Source organism: Pituophis catenifer, unplaced genomic scaffold (genome assembly GCF_029215685.1).
Source record: "Pituophis catenifer annectens isolate HBS135680 unplaced genomic scaffold, rPitCat1.0.hap2 SCAF_12, whole genome shotgun sequence".
NCBI lineage: Eukaryota > Metazoa > Chordata > Lepidosauria > Squamata > Colubridae > Pituophis > Pituophis catenifer.
In genome coordinates this window covers 14,189,874-14,204,516 of record NW_027256892.1, presented here as the reverse complement: position 1 = coordinate 14,204,516, position 14,643 = coordinate 14,189,874, and the positions used below count along the sequence as shown (strand labels likewise).

General features: G+C 41.7%; 2 protein-coding genes across 3 annotated transcripts in view; one reads left to right on the top strand and one right to left on the bottom strand.

Moving 5' to 3' along the window:
* The first annotated feature begins 43 nt into the window (after positions 1-43).
* On the top strand, positions 44-14,591 carry SRPRA (SRP receptor subunit alpha). The gene is made up of 14 exons (XM_070952578.1): positions 44-259; positions 3,124-3,207; positions 3,819-3,982; positions 5,454-5,614; positions 5,788-5,950; positions 7,110-7,263; positions 7,563-7,672; positions 8,881-8,999; positions 9,920-10,006; positions 10,718-10,890; positions 11,212-11,425; positions 11,939-12,102; positions 12,566-12,664; positions 13,064-14,591. Exons 1-14 carry the CDS (start codon positions 134-136, stop codon positions 13,190-13,192), a joined length of 1,947 nt encoding a protein of 648 aa, XP_070808679.1. The 5' UTR covers positions 44-133; the 3' UTR covers positions 13,193-14,591.
* Positions 635-14,643, bottom strand: part of FAM118B (family with sequence similarity 118 member B) — a 34,876-nt gene continuing 20,867 nt past the window's right edge. The window contains exon 8 of one of the 2 annotated variants that reach the window (XM_070952582.1): positions 635-711. In XM_070952582.1, the coding sequence (XP_070808683.1) occupies positions 698-711 (14 nt within the window). In that variant the 3' untranslated portion in view covers positions 635-697. Of the gene's footprint in view, positions 712-8,931; positions 9,146-14,643 lie in introns of those variants that run through there. The other variant, XM_070952584.1, reaches the window with a different exon arrangement.

Sequence of the window (14,643 nt, the reverse complement as noted above, 5' to 3'; positions counted from 1 at the left end):
ATGTGAGTAGTACTTAGAGAATATTCTGACGTGGGTAAGGAAGTCGGGCTGGTTTCCCGGCGTCTTCGGTCCCGTCGCCCCCCGGTTTCCCCCCTTCCCCCCCGGGTCAGGGCCCGGCGCCCCCGATCCCGCCATGCTCGACTTTTTCACCATCTTCAGCAAGGGGGGGCTCGTCCTCTGGTGCTTCCAAGGCGTGCGCGGCCCCGCGGCGGCCTGCACTGCACCCGTGAACGCGCTGATCCGCTCTGTCCTCCTCCAGGTAAGAGCCCCACCTCGGCCCCGTTTGCACCTGAGGTCTTCGCGGGGGGTCGCATGTTTCGTCCACGCGGGGTGATGACGTGGGTTGGGGGGATGGGGGAGCCCCAGACGATCTGGGCGGAATTCACGAAGGCTTCCCTTGTTAATCCTGCGATGGGAGACCACCAGGAGATCACAGGAAGAATGTAGAAGTGGGCAGCGGCCAAAGAGGGAGAGAAAATCAAGGAGTCGAGCTGGTCTGAGATCAATTAAAGGGAACTTTCAACTTATTTGATCATGAAGCCCCCCCCCTTTTTTTTGGACCTTCTGTCTTCCCCCATTATCTTCACTCCTCCACCTTCCCAGATATCCCGTCAATCAACCTTTCAGTCCGTTTGGCCCTTTTTAGAAGTCTTTAACGGCTTGATGCTACGTCTAGGATGCAGTTGAAATAGCAGGGTTAATTCATGACTTCTGTATAATGATATATAAATACAAGTTATACATAGTTATATAAACCGCTCAAAAAAATAAAGGGAACACAAGCAGAAGACATCCGAGATCTGAATGAATGAAATAGCCTTATTAAATACTTTGTTCGTTACACACAGTAGTTTTGTGTTCCCTTTAGTTGTTTGAACAGTGTATAAACGACTGTATGTAAAGAACGAAGTATTTAATAAGGCTATTTCATTCATTCAGATCTCGGATGTCTTCTGCTTGTGTTCCCTTTATTTTTTTGAGCAGTATACTTATAAATACAAGTTATACATAGTTATACACTTATTATAGTTATATATTTTCCGTGCGGCTGTTGCAACAATAACACCCTGTATGCTTAATATGATTGTGCCTGAGTAATAGTTAAGAACACAGCTTGAATAAACAGGATCTTCCCTTTAATTTGCATGCCTATCAATCAATATTTTGAGTAGTTCTTGCAGCATCTTGTAATTGGGGCACTTTGTCCTAGGAGTCTATTTGGGACAGGCAAAGTTACCCAGCATACTGCTCTGTCATTGAGCCTACAGCAAATGTTACAAAGGGACTAGATTCTTTCAGTATGGTTTTCTTTGCTGTAGTATGGTTCTTTTCTTTCTTTTCATCTCAAACTAAACTAGCAGGGATTTTGTTTTGGTGGGATGGTTGGGTAAGTGTTCAACTGCATGACTATCATCTGTTTCTTTGTCATTCTTTGTGGCCTTTAATAATTATACTAGTTAACTCCAAGCTTCGCTGTTACCGTATCTGAGAGATTAAATGTGCAAGTGGCATGTTACTTTAAGCTATAGGTAACTAGCAGTTTTCAATTTATTCTTAGCGCCTAAATCAAATTGAAACAACACACAATGTAACATGTTTCATGAACCGTACTGTATAAATTTCACCATACTGTATAAATTTCAGTCAGATTATTTGAGCTAGATCTTTTCGACCATAGATCTTCCCTCCTTCCAAAATATTCCTGCACTCAAAGCCTGCTTTTTAAGTAAGATAACTCAAAAACCTCTCCCCCCTCCCAATCACAACTTTGAGTACCAGATGGTTCTGAAGTCTTCAGGACTTGTTTGGCATTATTATCCATTTATATCTAAAAGCTTTCCTTTACCTGATGATTTCAAAATCTATGCTGATGAGTCAGATTGTACTGTGTTCCACGGGATTGAAGCTATCTGCTTTCCCAGGTCCCTTGCTAACAGGCCTTAAAAGGGCTACTTAGCAACTTCCAGATGGTCTTTTTCAACTTTGCATTTGCTGGTTCAGAAGGCATGACATTAATGAATTGGTATATGGTACTCAAGCATCTAAAACTAGTCCAAGATAAGTTAAAGATAAGATTGATAAGATTGATTTTCATTGATTTTGGATTTCCAGAATCTGAAACAACCCTTCTTGAATTTGTTTTCTTGATATTTACCATACTCAGGTGCCACTTCCTATGCTATGTCTTCTTAAAGAATTGACAAGAAAAGTAACAATAAAATACATTACCACAATGTGAGATTATATTCACTAAAAGAGGCATTTTCCCAACATTCATATTTGTGAGTTTTTAACAGGCATTCATACATTAAGCAGATCCTAGATCTCAAGGTGGAGAGCCTGGAGCAGTGCAGCACAGGCCCCACAGCAGAAAAGGATTGTCTGGAAGTAGCTGTGAGATGACTTTCAATGGTTCTCAACACACATGGTGCACTAGAAGCCGTGTAGCAAGAAATGCTCAAATGAGAACATTCTGTACTTTATCCTACTGATCTGACTTTTATTTTATAAAAATATTAATCTTAAGAAATCAGTTACCATGCAAGTTGTAATTGGGCTAATTAATAAGATTTACTGAGAACAACATAAATTGGTTTCAACTAGATTCCCCAGGTTCTACATAGGATCACAGATAGGATCCCATTGAGCTGAATTCCCTTTTAGTTACTTGCATTGTCTTTGCTCTCCATTTTCTATTTTAAATTTATACATTGTCTAGGTTTTACATAAATTGGGTCTTTTAGTTTATTGTTTGTTTTCCCATCATATGTTGGCCAGAGAGACATTGAGTTGGGGAGCCTTATAAATCCAGTAAATCAATAATCACGGGGACACATGCAGGCTGCTCAACTGGCACTACAAAAGCTTTAAAACCTTCCTATGGGTCTCATATTGTTGAATGGATTGTGGTATACTTTTAGCAGGGACAGGTTGTATCTCTTGAAAACTAAGGTCTTGGGGTGGGGGGTAGGGGAATCAGTGTGCTTATTCAACCACTTGCCCATTGGAGATTGCCTCTCTCATGTTGGTCTGCACTCTACTCCCCACTGCCAAGAATAATTGCAGAAGCCACGTTTGACATGTAGATCTTGTGTTTCATTATGTTAATTTTCTTCTTTTCAGGAGCGAGGTGGCAGCAACTCTTTCAACCATGAAGCCCTTACCCTTAAATATAAACTGGACAATCAATTTGAGCTTGTATTTGTGGTGCGTATGCTGTTTTGTGCTGAAAGAAAGAGGCTTCAAAAGCAAATGAATGTTAAACTGGAATTAAAAAGTTTCATCATTATTGTCTAGTTTTGTAGAACAGGTGAAAAATATGTGGCCTTTTACAAGTGACTAAATTATAACTCCTTGTAGTGCAGTTAGTGATGAAGAACATTATGAGTCACAGTTCAGCAACATATTCTTCCTTCCCAATGTTGTAATCCTATTGTGTTGAGGTTCACAAATCACACCATTGTCATGGAATGTTTAATCCTGCTTTGTCTGATAAACTATGGTTGGCTGGAACCACAAGATGTGACGCCAGAACCAAATGCATCTCATGTTTTATGGAGTCTGTAAGCCTAATGTGTCATGATAGCAGTGACTTATAAATGTTCTTTTCTATTTGAATCATTCATTTGTTTAGAAAGCACATTAAAAAATCTAGTCTTTTTTGTGTGTGTCCTTCTGCTTGTGTGAAAAGAAACATAGAATGGAGGCAACTGATTCATATTGTGGACTATTAAGGCAGAAGAATTTTCACATCCTTAAATATGAGCCCTCTTAACTATGTACCTTTTTTTCTTAACCACACGTCTTCTCTTCTGCAGGTTGGATTTCAGAAAATCTTGACTTTAACCTATGTGGATAAGTTGATAGATGATGTCCATAAAGAGTTCAGAGATAAATATCGAAACGAGTTTCAACAGAAGGGAACTCTTGGGATCCTTAATGGCACCTTTGATTTTAAGGAGGACTTTCTACGTCTCCAGCGGTAACAGAATCATCGCTTTTATGGTCACACACGTTCTCCTGGTGTTGATTTATCCCAATTGCTTTATCTTTTGCAGCTGAAAGACCAGTGCGAATCGCTGAGAGCTGGGCAAAATAAAAGGCTGTGGATGGTCCTTTTGTTCAGTTTAGTTCAATTCAGTTGTTGTGCACTTTGCTGTAGTGTACTTTAGGAATTTTGAAGCTATTTGCTTTGTCTTGGCTATCAATTTAAATTTGTGTTCAAAAACCCACCCATTCCAGAGCTGCCAAGTTCTTCCTAGCTGTAGGCTAGCATGTTAACTATACCCAGTCTTATGACTGGTGATATTGAGATAGGTAGCTTGGTGTTCATCAGATTCTTAGATTCCTGGCCGCTGAGAGTGCTGGCAAGTAGGACTTGGTCCAGAATAATGGATGTAGTAAGAGCTGTGGTGGCGCAATGGTTAGAATGCAGTATTGCAGGCTAACTGCCCACAGCCAGGAGTTCAACCATGACCAGTTCAAGGTAGACTCAGCCTTCTAACCCTTCCAAGGTTGGTAAAATGAGGACTTAAGATTGTTGGGGGCAATAGGCTTACTCTGTAAACTGCTTAGAGAGGACTGTAAAGTAATATGAAGCCTAAGTGCTATTGCTATATATTTCTCATTTAAAGTAGATCATAGCAAGGGTTCCTAAAAGTTTTGTCATCACATCTGTGTAATCTCCACATTAGAGGACCTCCTCTAGTACATACCTCCTCTAAAAATCAAAGCACCAAAATGAACACAAATGACAATGAAAGCAATACAATAAAGCTTTAGGAAAGGTGGTTTATTGTAATAATGTACAACTAATGCCTTTCTCCTTCATGCCCCTGGACTCTTGTCAGAAATTTCCCAAGGGAGGTTGACCTCACATACTGGGAAATCCTGGCTTAAGGGATATAATCTTGCTAGGAGATGTTTTCTTCTGACTAACAGAAATAGAACTGACACAGAACATTATGCAATTGTCTTGACAAACCTTGAACTCCTCTTACTCTCTCCCTGCATAAAAGAGGAAAGGAATTTGAAATACCTGTTTGTGATAACAAACTTCTCTTATGAAAGTATGGATGTATGCAATGTGTGCAATCCATATTTAGAAGCCAGGCAATTACCCCAAAATAAGATTAGTTAATACCCTCCTATGCTAAGAATAATTCAGAAGGGCCCTATTTTTAGGATCAACCAGGAAACTGATTTATAAGACAGTCATTTTTTAGGAAATATTGTGAAGGATATATTCACAGACACATTTGATGAGATTCTGGGAGAAGACATAATCACTGCAAATAACATTGAAATATAGCTACAGTACATAGGTCAAAATCATGTCTTGAAGCGCCCAGTAGGAGGAAAGGAGGAATGGAGGGAAGCAGATTCTATGCCTTAAACGTGGGCGTTTTTCATGGCATTCCTAATATTACATGATTTTTCCTCTTTCTGATCAGGGAAGCAGAGGAGAGCAGTAAAATCCGAGCTCCCACTGCCATGAAGAGTTTTGAACAATCAGCAAAGTCCCAAAAAACCGTGAAGTCTATGATAGAAACTCGGGGAGAGAAACCAAAAGAAAAAACTAAGAATAAGAAAAACAAAGGTTCCAAAAAGGAAGGTGAGTTGGTATTGGAATGAGCAATGACTCATAACCCTGAAGAACAATGGGATTTGTGTTTGTGGTACCTTGTAATGTATCTTGTGAGGGTACATTCAGCTTTACAGCTGCTTTCTGCCCGTTCCTGTTTCACAACATTGTATGGGACAATGACATCTTTTTTTAAATTTCAGCTCAAGGAAATGAAATGGCTGCAGCTCCCAAAACCGCTCCTGCCGTTAAGCTGGACCCTCCTCTTCCAACCGGGGAAAAGGAAGAATTGAGCAAGGATGAAATTCTGAGGAAGAACCGGGAAGAATTCTTCAAGAAACGGCTGAAGGGTGGAGAGAAGTCCAAGTAAGCGAGGCCAATAACTGGACAAGTTGGATGGATGTCTCTTGTTTCTTCATCCAACAGAACCTATCTTGGACGGTTGTATGTCTCCAGATATGCCCTCCAAACATCTAACATTACTCTTTACCGCAATCAGCCAGGATAAGTACTATATCTCCACAAAGCTTTCGAGGAATGTTTCATTTCAGAGATGCTTCAAAGAAGGGTCTCTTTGATGTGTTTCATTTTTGCAAAGCAGGCATAAGTGAAACACGAAGCGAAATGGCTGTGGTGCTTTGCTTTGCTTTGTCCAGTTGCCTCTCTAAAACCCCACTAACTGGAAGCTGCTTCTGTGCAGGCACAACACATGGACAAAAACCTCTTTCGGTTAGGAATTGCCAGACTCTTTGTTACTACAAAGATGCAAACTGCCTCAGCAAGACCAACCATTTTAACTACTGTATTTTTCGGAATATAAGACCCACCGGAGTATAAGACGCATCTTAGTTTTTGGGGAGGAAAATAAGAAAAAAGCTGATCAGCGGGTGGACCGGCCTCCCAGAATACCCCCAATCAGGTGTTCCCAGAGGTGAATTTTAGCAACAGGTTCCTTGGTTGTGAGCTCTGTGCCTTGCTTTTTTTTTTCAGCCTCTGAAACTTCTGAAACTCTTGTTTCAGAAAAAACTTTTTTTTCTGCCTCTGAAAGCCTCCAAAACAGCTTCAGAAAAAAAGCCTCTTAAGCTTCGTTTCAGAGGCTTTTTTTCTGAAGCTCTGTTTCTGAGGCTTTTTTCAGCCTCTGAAACCTCCGTTTGAGAGTCTGGGCAGGGATACATTCGGAGTATAAGACGCACCCAGATTTTCACCTTTTTGGGGGGGAAAAGGTGCATTACACTCCGAAAAATATGATAGATGAGGTATAATATAGAACACAACCTATACCTTGCTCAGTGTAGCAGATTGCAGGTGCCACGTTCTCAAGGAGGATTGCCAAAATCTCTCAAAATTTTGAAATCTCAGTAGTTCTGAGCAGTTTATTATTTTATTAGATGGAGCCGGGGGCAGTTTGTATTTCTAATCCCTTCTCTCTATGGTCCAACCAAGTTGCATGTATTGTCATTCGGAACAGGAATTCTGCTTAGCTCGGTAAGGAGATCTAAAGGACTTTCCCTTTTGCCTCCCTTAGCAAGTCTCCAAAGCCGGATGCTCAGAAGGACAAGGGGAAGAAGCCCCGTGTGTGGGATACAGGGAACTCTAATGCCAAAGTACTTGATTATAGTAACTCCACTACTAATGGAAACACAGACGCTTGTCCCATTGAGAATTATGATCCAGAAATGGTAAGATCTCCACTTTCCTGTCCTTCTGGTGGCTTTGTCTGGAGCCTTGATTAGGGTTCTCCATAGCTAAAGTGATTTTTCTTGCACTGAAATCTTCAGCAAAGATTATCAGGGCTTCTGTATCACGAGACATTAGTACAGACATTTCCACTAAAGCAAACACGTTGTTCTAATCAATGGTTGAGCCACATTTGCAAAAGTAAAAGATTAACTGAATTCTGATTGAACCACCCTTTATTAATTAAGCCACAATAAGCGATGTTTGCTCATGGGCCTAAGACAAACTGTTTCTGGTTCAGCTGCTAGTAGATGGAAGTCGTGAGCCTGGCCGTCTTCTTGATCTTGAGTATGATAGTGAGGAGGATCCCGGAGAAGAGGACAAAGTGGTTCCAAACTCTTCAAACACAAGGTAAAATCTCTGGGCCTCTTGATCTGCTTTGCAAAGTAACTTGCAGGTGTGGGCGCCATTGTGAAATTTCCTTGATTTTTACAGATTGTAACTTTTAATGAGTTTATGGCTTAGAGCAGGGTTTCCCAATCTTGGCAGTTTTCAGGTATATGGACTTCAACTCTCCAAATTCCAAAGCCAGCATAATCATTACTGTGAATTCTGGGAGTTGAAGTCCAAACACCTTCAGTTTACCAAGATTGGGAAATGCTAGCTTAGAGTAATGTGTGAACTCAGTCTCTGCTTCAGACAGAATCCCTCTGGTGTTGGAACAAGAAGTAACTGCCACGAAGAACAGCTGCAGGGCATGCTAAGGCCTTGAAATTATGGTCTATTTTGATATGGAAAAGAGCGAGCTAGAAGTAAAATGGACAGTCAGCATATTCATGATACGCCTTAATTCCCAATCTTTGTCTCCCTTACTAACTTATGTCTATGCCTTTTCCCATCTTATAGCATAATTCCCTTTTCAATAAAACAAAAATCAAACGCTAGTCACGGAATACTTAGTATGTAAATGGTTTTGCTTGCCAACACACATGTAAGCACTTTCCCGATTCTGTGCCTTTGTTCTCATGATTTGGGAACGTATTTCAAGAGACCAGTGTCAGTTTGAAAGTAGTTTGCAAAAGGGCAAGCTGATGTTCTTCAGCTATTGTGCTTTACAACTGTCATAAACCATTGGTCACGTTGACCGGGGCTTATGTTTAACTGAAGCTCAAAACAATTGGAGGATATCCGCTTAGAGAGGGCTGTAAAGCACTATGAAGCGGTATAGAAGTCTAAACAACAACAACAACAACAACAACAACAAGTTGAGGCTCCTGATGAAGGAACATGCACCTAAGAAACTGCCATTCTATATTTTGTAGCTCATGTGCTCTTCAATATTGGGGTGTTTTGTTCACCCCATGTCAGCTTGCTGAAAAGTAACTTAGAGAAGTTGTGAAAGAATGTTTCAAAACAAGATCATATCATTAAATGTCTATGGAGTCTCTCAGTCATCCAGATCATGGTTGTCCCAAAGGTGCTTTAGTCCAGGTGCTTTTTTTCAAAAGCACCTTTGGGACAAGATCATATCACTATTTTACTGAAGAGGGAGAACTTGAGGAAACTCCTTTATTTGATTCGCTTTTTCCACTATGTTAACCTCTCCTTCCTGTTTCCAGCAAGAAGAAAAGTGGTCTTGGAGGCATGTTTGGGATGCTGAAGGGCCTTGTGGGTTCTAAAAGCTTGTCAAGAGAGGATATGGAGCCTGTGCTGGAGAAGATGAAAGATCATTTGATCGGTAAGCTGATTTCCTTTGGCCAGAGGTCAATTTTGGGCTTCATACAGTGATGCTACATCAAGGCATTCTACTTATTCCCCCAGCAGAGTCAGAAAAGCTGGCCATGTTAGTTGGGGCTTGGAAATGATGAGTTTCTGTCTTGAAGGCTAAATGAAAGTAAGGTAGAGCAAGGAAAGAGTTTCAAGATTTGCAACTCCCCAAATTTCTTACAAAATGCGTTTTGTATCATTTCATGTATTTCTTCTTGATTCTACCGTATTTTCAGAACAAAGTCCTTGGTTTATAACTTAGTCAACGCCCCAAATGCCTTTGACTTTCCTTGCTTTCAGAGTTGATCCTCCAGTTAAGATGCAATTTTCTAATCTAGAACTATTGGAGATTGGACAGAATCTCTGGAAGGGCTGTCAGAACTTGGTTTAGATCTGTATACTGCAGAATCATGTTAGTTTTTTAGAGAGATATAGAGGCCGTGGGGATATGTAGAAGCTATATATCTTGAACCATCAGTCAGATTTGAATTTATAGCAGAACCGAGCAGCCCGCAAATCCCATTTCCACAGCCCTTATAGTTTTGATTGTTAAAATGTCTCTTTGTCTTTCTTGAATAAATGAAAACTGGAGGGATTTTTTTCCATAAAATCATCTGTGACATCTGCACTTCCTTTCCTCCCTCACATTCACAGCTTAATTCCATCTTTGAAGCATTAGATGGTCTGCATGGCCAAAGCTTACTATTTCCCAAAGTAACTTCCTGACTACAGAAGAAGCTGAAAGGCTCAACTGAGGGATGCTGGCTTCAAATCTAGAATGAATGTAGGCAGCACTGTCTTACCTCATTTGTTACAAGACTCAAGTGCCTTACAATACAAACTAGAAACATTACATTCTTAACTCACCATGTGCCTTTTCTTTTCCCAAAGCGAAGAATGTTGCTGCTGAAATTGCAGTTCAGTTGTGTGAATCTGTTGCAAAGAAACTGGAAGGCAAAGTGATGGGTACCTTCACTAGTAAGTGTTTCTAACTTTCTGGTAGCTTTTCCCCATATTGCAGACTATCTCATCTGTTGTGACCATCCTTGGATACGAACCTAAATACACTCATTCATAGTGGAATCCATCTATCAAAGTAGCTTGGTTTTTCTGGATTAGATTGTTCGCAGTCTTCCATCAGAAAAAACAGCATACATCACAGTAGAGCTATAACACTCCATTTGCCCAATAGAGCAGGGGTCCCCAACCCCCAGGCCATGGCTCAAGACCCGTAGCCCGTTCAGAACCAAGTTCCACTTGTACATGCTGCATGCTCTTCATGCACACCTGCCTCTCACATGGAACCATCCCCGCGACCCCCACCAGGTTGCCAAGGTTGGGGACTGCTGCAATAGGGCATACTGCAAGTGTACCAGTCTGTAATGATTTCTGTTGTTCTATTCCATTCCCAACTAGAAAGAGATTGTGTTAAATCCAAAGCATAATCCACCAAAAGAATATCTCATTAAATGTTTTGATGAGAGTGGAGGAGATACCTACACAGAAACATAACACATGTGGCACACTTAAGAGTAACTAGGCTGTAGTTCAGTTTGCTATTTGCTGGTATCCTTGATTAATCTTGCCCTAGGCTGTCTATCTGTTCTCCACATTTGCTATGGGGTATGGGGGTTTTCTATGAAATTACATCATATGGAGGAAATATATTGCTCGCTTTCAATTTTCCAGCGGTGACATCAACTGTGAAGCAAGCCCTTCAAGAATCTCTGGTGCAGATCCTCCAGCCTCAGCGCCGGGTGGATGTCTTGCGTGATGTGATGGATGCTAAGGTTCACCGCCGACCTTACGTTATCACTTTTTGTGGCGTCAATGGAGTTGGGAAGTCAACCAACTTGGCCAAGGTATCGTAGAGGCTTACCTCTGTGTTTGTAAGCAAATGGAACTTTGAATCTACTAAAGTCTTTTAATATCCCAAGATTTCAGACTGGCATAGGGAATCATTTTATGGAGATGTAGACATAGGAGGCTCACTTCTTGCTTAAGGTCTTCTGCTATAAAGCATGGTGTAAAATGTTGCTCATTTTCTTGATCCCTACCTTCTTCAGAGGAAAATGCAGGAAAGATGATTCTCTTGTCCTTAAAGATAATATATTAATTTATTAATGTATTGGGTTATGTGCTCAGAAGAGTTAGCAAGCTCATGTTCTTCTGCCCACCTCCAGATTTCTTTCTGGCTGATTGAAAACGGGTATAGTGTCCTCATTGCTGCCTGTGATACCTTCCGTGCCGGAGCTGTGGAGCAACTACGTACTCATACTCGCCGCCTGAATACTCTGCATCCACCAGAAAGCCACAACGGTCGCACCATGGTGCAACTTTATGAGAAGGGATATGGGAAGGATGCAGCCGGCATTGCCATGGAGGCAATTTTATATGGTAAGGCCTATGCAATAAGGTTCACGGATTACTGTATTTCGGAGTTATAAGATGCACTTTTACCCCCAAAAAAGTGGTTGGAAAAGTCTGTGCGTTTTATACAGCGAATACTGCAGCGGGCGGGGCGCCGATCAGCTGTTCTAAACTGGGCTGCAGCAGCGGTGGCAAATGGGCCACGCCAAACGAGCCACGGCAGCAAGCGGGCAGCGGTGGCAAATGGGCAGCAGCAAACTGGCCATGGCAAATGGGCCAGATGAATACCGAATGGATGCTGGGAGGCAGAGGAAGATTTTTTTTTCTTGTTTTCCTCTCCAAAAGCTAGGTGCATCTTATAGTCCGAAAAATACGGTACATTTCTGGCCCCACCCAATCATGTTGGTGCTCGAAATGTCTTTTTTCTTCTCCTGCCTTTGCTCTCCACCTCTGAAGGTGCTACAGAATATATACCATTCTGACCCAGCCTTATTCCTTTAACCAAGGATGCACCATTTCACCCATCTTTCTTCTTTCCAGCACGCAACCAAGGTTTCGATGTAGTTTTGGTGGACACAGCAGGCCGGATGCAAGACAATGCTCCCTTGATGACAGCTCTGGCTAAGCTCATTGCAGTTAACACCCCAGATCTTGTTCTGTTTGTGGGTGAAGCTCTGGTGGGTAACGAGGCTGTGGATCAGCTGGTAAGTGTTTCATCATTTGTGGAGGATGGCTTGAGCGATTGTAGTTTGGTTCACATTACAGTATCAAAGCTAACTATAATATCCAAAGGATAAACCAGAGATGACCCACTTGCAAACGTTTAACTTCCAGGTGATCTTGGAAGTCATTGAGGATTGTGCCTCTTCCACCATTTGGCAACCTTCTGGAGAGTGGTTTTTTTTTAACCAAAAGAACCCTTGATCATTCACATCATTCAATTCACAGTGGATTTGAGCCTCCCATTAATCTGCAAACCCAGTCATCTAATCCATCTCTCATTTGAATGGTTATCATGCAGTGTGTTACATTCAGGAATTAGGCTGTAGATCACTTGTGTGGAACTCTGAAGGTTCTACCACACATAATGTGAACAAAAGACAAAAGTGTATTTATATGCAGATTTTTCCAAACCCATTTCCTTTTTTCCTTCCACCACTCCTTCAGGTCAAATTTAACAAAGCTCTTGCAGATTACTCCATTGCTCAATCCCCACGTCTCATTGATGGAATTGTTCTCACCAAGTTTGACACCATTGATGACAAGGTAAGCGTGGGGTCATTTGAACTCCTTGCTTGTGACAGGCAGAACCTTTGACATGTTTTGGTTGGGGCTGGGGGGTGTCTTAGACCAACTGGGCAGCCTCTAGGCAATTTTTGTGGAAGGCTCAAGAATTAAAGAATTGCAAGAAGCTCCAAGCCTTACTTGCCTGATATGATGGCCACTGAATAGAACAAAAGGGCTGCATTTCTGGCTGCAAAAAAACCCAATACTGTTCAGTTTGCTTTGTAGATTAATTATGGCAACCAAAGTATTGATCCTTTTGCAATTATACCCATGGAGATATATAAGGTTGTTTGGCTTAAAACAGCTTTTCAGGTTTATCCTGATTTGCTTGGTCCCCTGAAGGTCTGTAACATACCTGCCCTTTGTTTTCCTTCCCAGGTTGGTGCCGCAATCTCCATGACATACATCACTAGCAAACCAATTGTCTTTGTGGGAACTGGACAGACCTACTGTGACCTACGTAGCCTTAATGCCAAGGCTGTAGTTGCTGCTCTTATGAAGGCCTAAGCATCCATCATTGCACCAAATTCCTGTTTGCCGATGTCTTAGAATGTGCTTTCCAATGTGACTTTTCCTGGAAGCTTGCCCCCCCCCATCCTTTCATCCTTTGCTTACTTTTTTTTTTTTTTTTTTTGGGTATAGTGCAACAGAAAATAGAGGAGCGCTAGGAAAAAAATAAAATAAAGCCACTGTCCTCATTTCTTTATATATTGCACACTTTCCTCCCTGCAGTGCATGGGGTTCAATTTTAGCTGCCTGTCTTCAGTTGTGTTCCACTTATTTAAAATGACTTTGTCCTGCTCTAAAGTTCTTTGAGACAAGTCTTTCTCAAAACACCTACTCTAAAGTATCTCTTTACTCCATGCTCCCTTGTCTAGTAAAGCCTTTTTTTTTTCCTTGTTCCCTTGGTCGCTCTCTTTAGCTCATCCTGGGTTAGTGGTATCACAAGAGTTGAGGAAGAGAATTGTGCTTCAGCCTTTGGGCTGACTGACATACCTCAGATTCTGCCTTGGGCCTGAACAGCCACTCTGGATTACATTTCTGGGGATTAGAAACCAAAGGGGTGACGCCTGGACAAATGGCTCTTTCCTAGCAGTTAAATTAGCCGCCCCAATTATTGTGTAGAGCAGAGATAGAGGCCACTAATGTTGTAAGCTTCATAAGCTGGCTTTGATCACAATTCCCCAACTGCAGACCAAAAAGAATCCCACAACAGAGTAAGGGCAAATTAGTTCTCTGAGGAGGAAGTATGAATGTGAGGGCTGCCGATTCTTTTACAAAGTCTTCTCATCAACCCCTTATGCATTAAGCTTGTCTGAATTGTCTATGATGACCCCACGTGTATCTTTGCACACCATCTTCAATCCACATCAGAGAAGCAGATGGTTGTGTTCCTGATAATTCTCTACGGACAGTTCCTTTATCTGGCCCCTTCCCCAGCCAACAGGGTCCTTCCCCTAAAGGGAAAAATAAATCTTTGTATGGATTTTAATTTTGGCAGATGAGCTTCTGGCCAAAGGAGTGGGTTTAATGATTTCTCTCTCCTCCATAAAGAAGCAGGCTCTGGAAGTCACTGCCTTGCCTCCCCCATCAAAGGGGAGGGATACACAACCAGCCAGCAGGAGCCACTGCATGCTATCCCATCTGCACTGGCTTTTGATTTCCAAACCAACCTGTCTGCTTTTTTCTATCCTTCCTCCACTAGGAATAATCCTGGTGGCTGCCTGCTGCATTCCTCCCTTTCCTCCTCCTTTCAGAGTGCCTCTTGATCCTGATATAAAGTGCTATGTTGAATAACACCAATGTCTCTACAAAGACGCCTTGGTAGCTCGGCATTGCAAATGTGCTCTAGTGCAATAAGTTGAATGCTGCCTGCTGAAAATTTATATAAAATTTCTAAAACCTTTTCTTTGTCTTCCTGAATTTGAAAAGCCGGCTTCTCTAAGATCAAGTGTGAT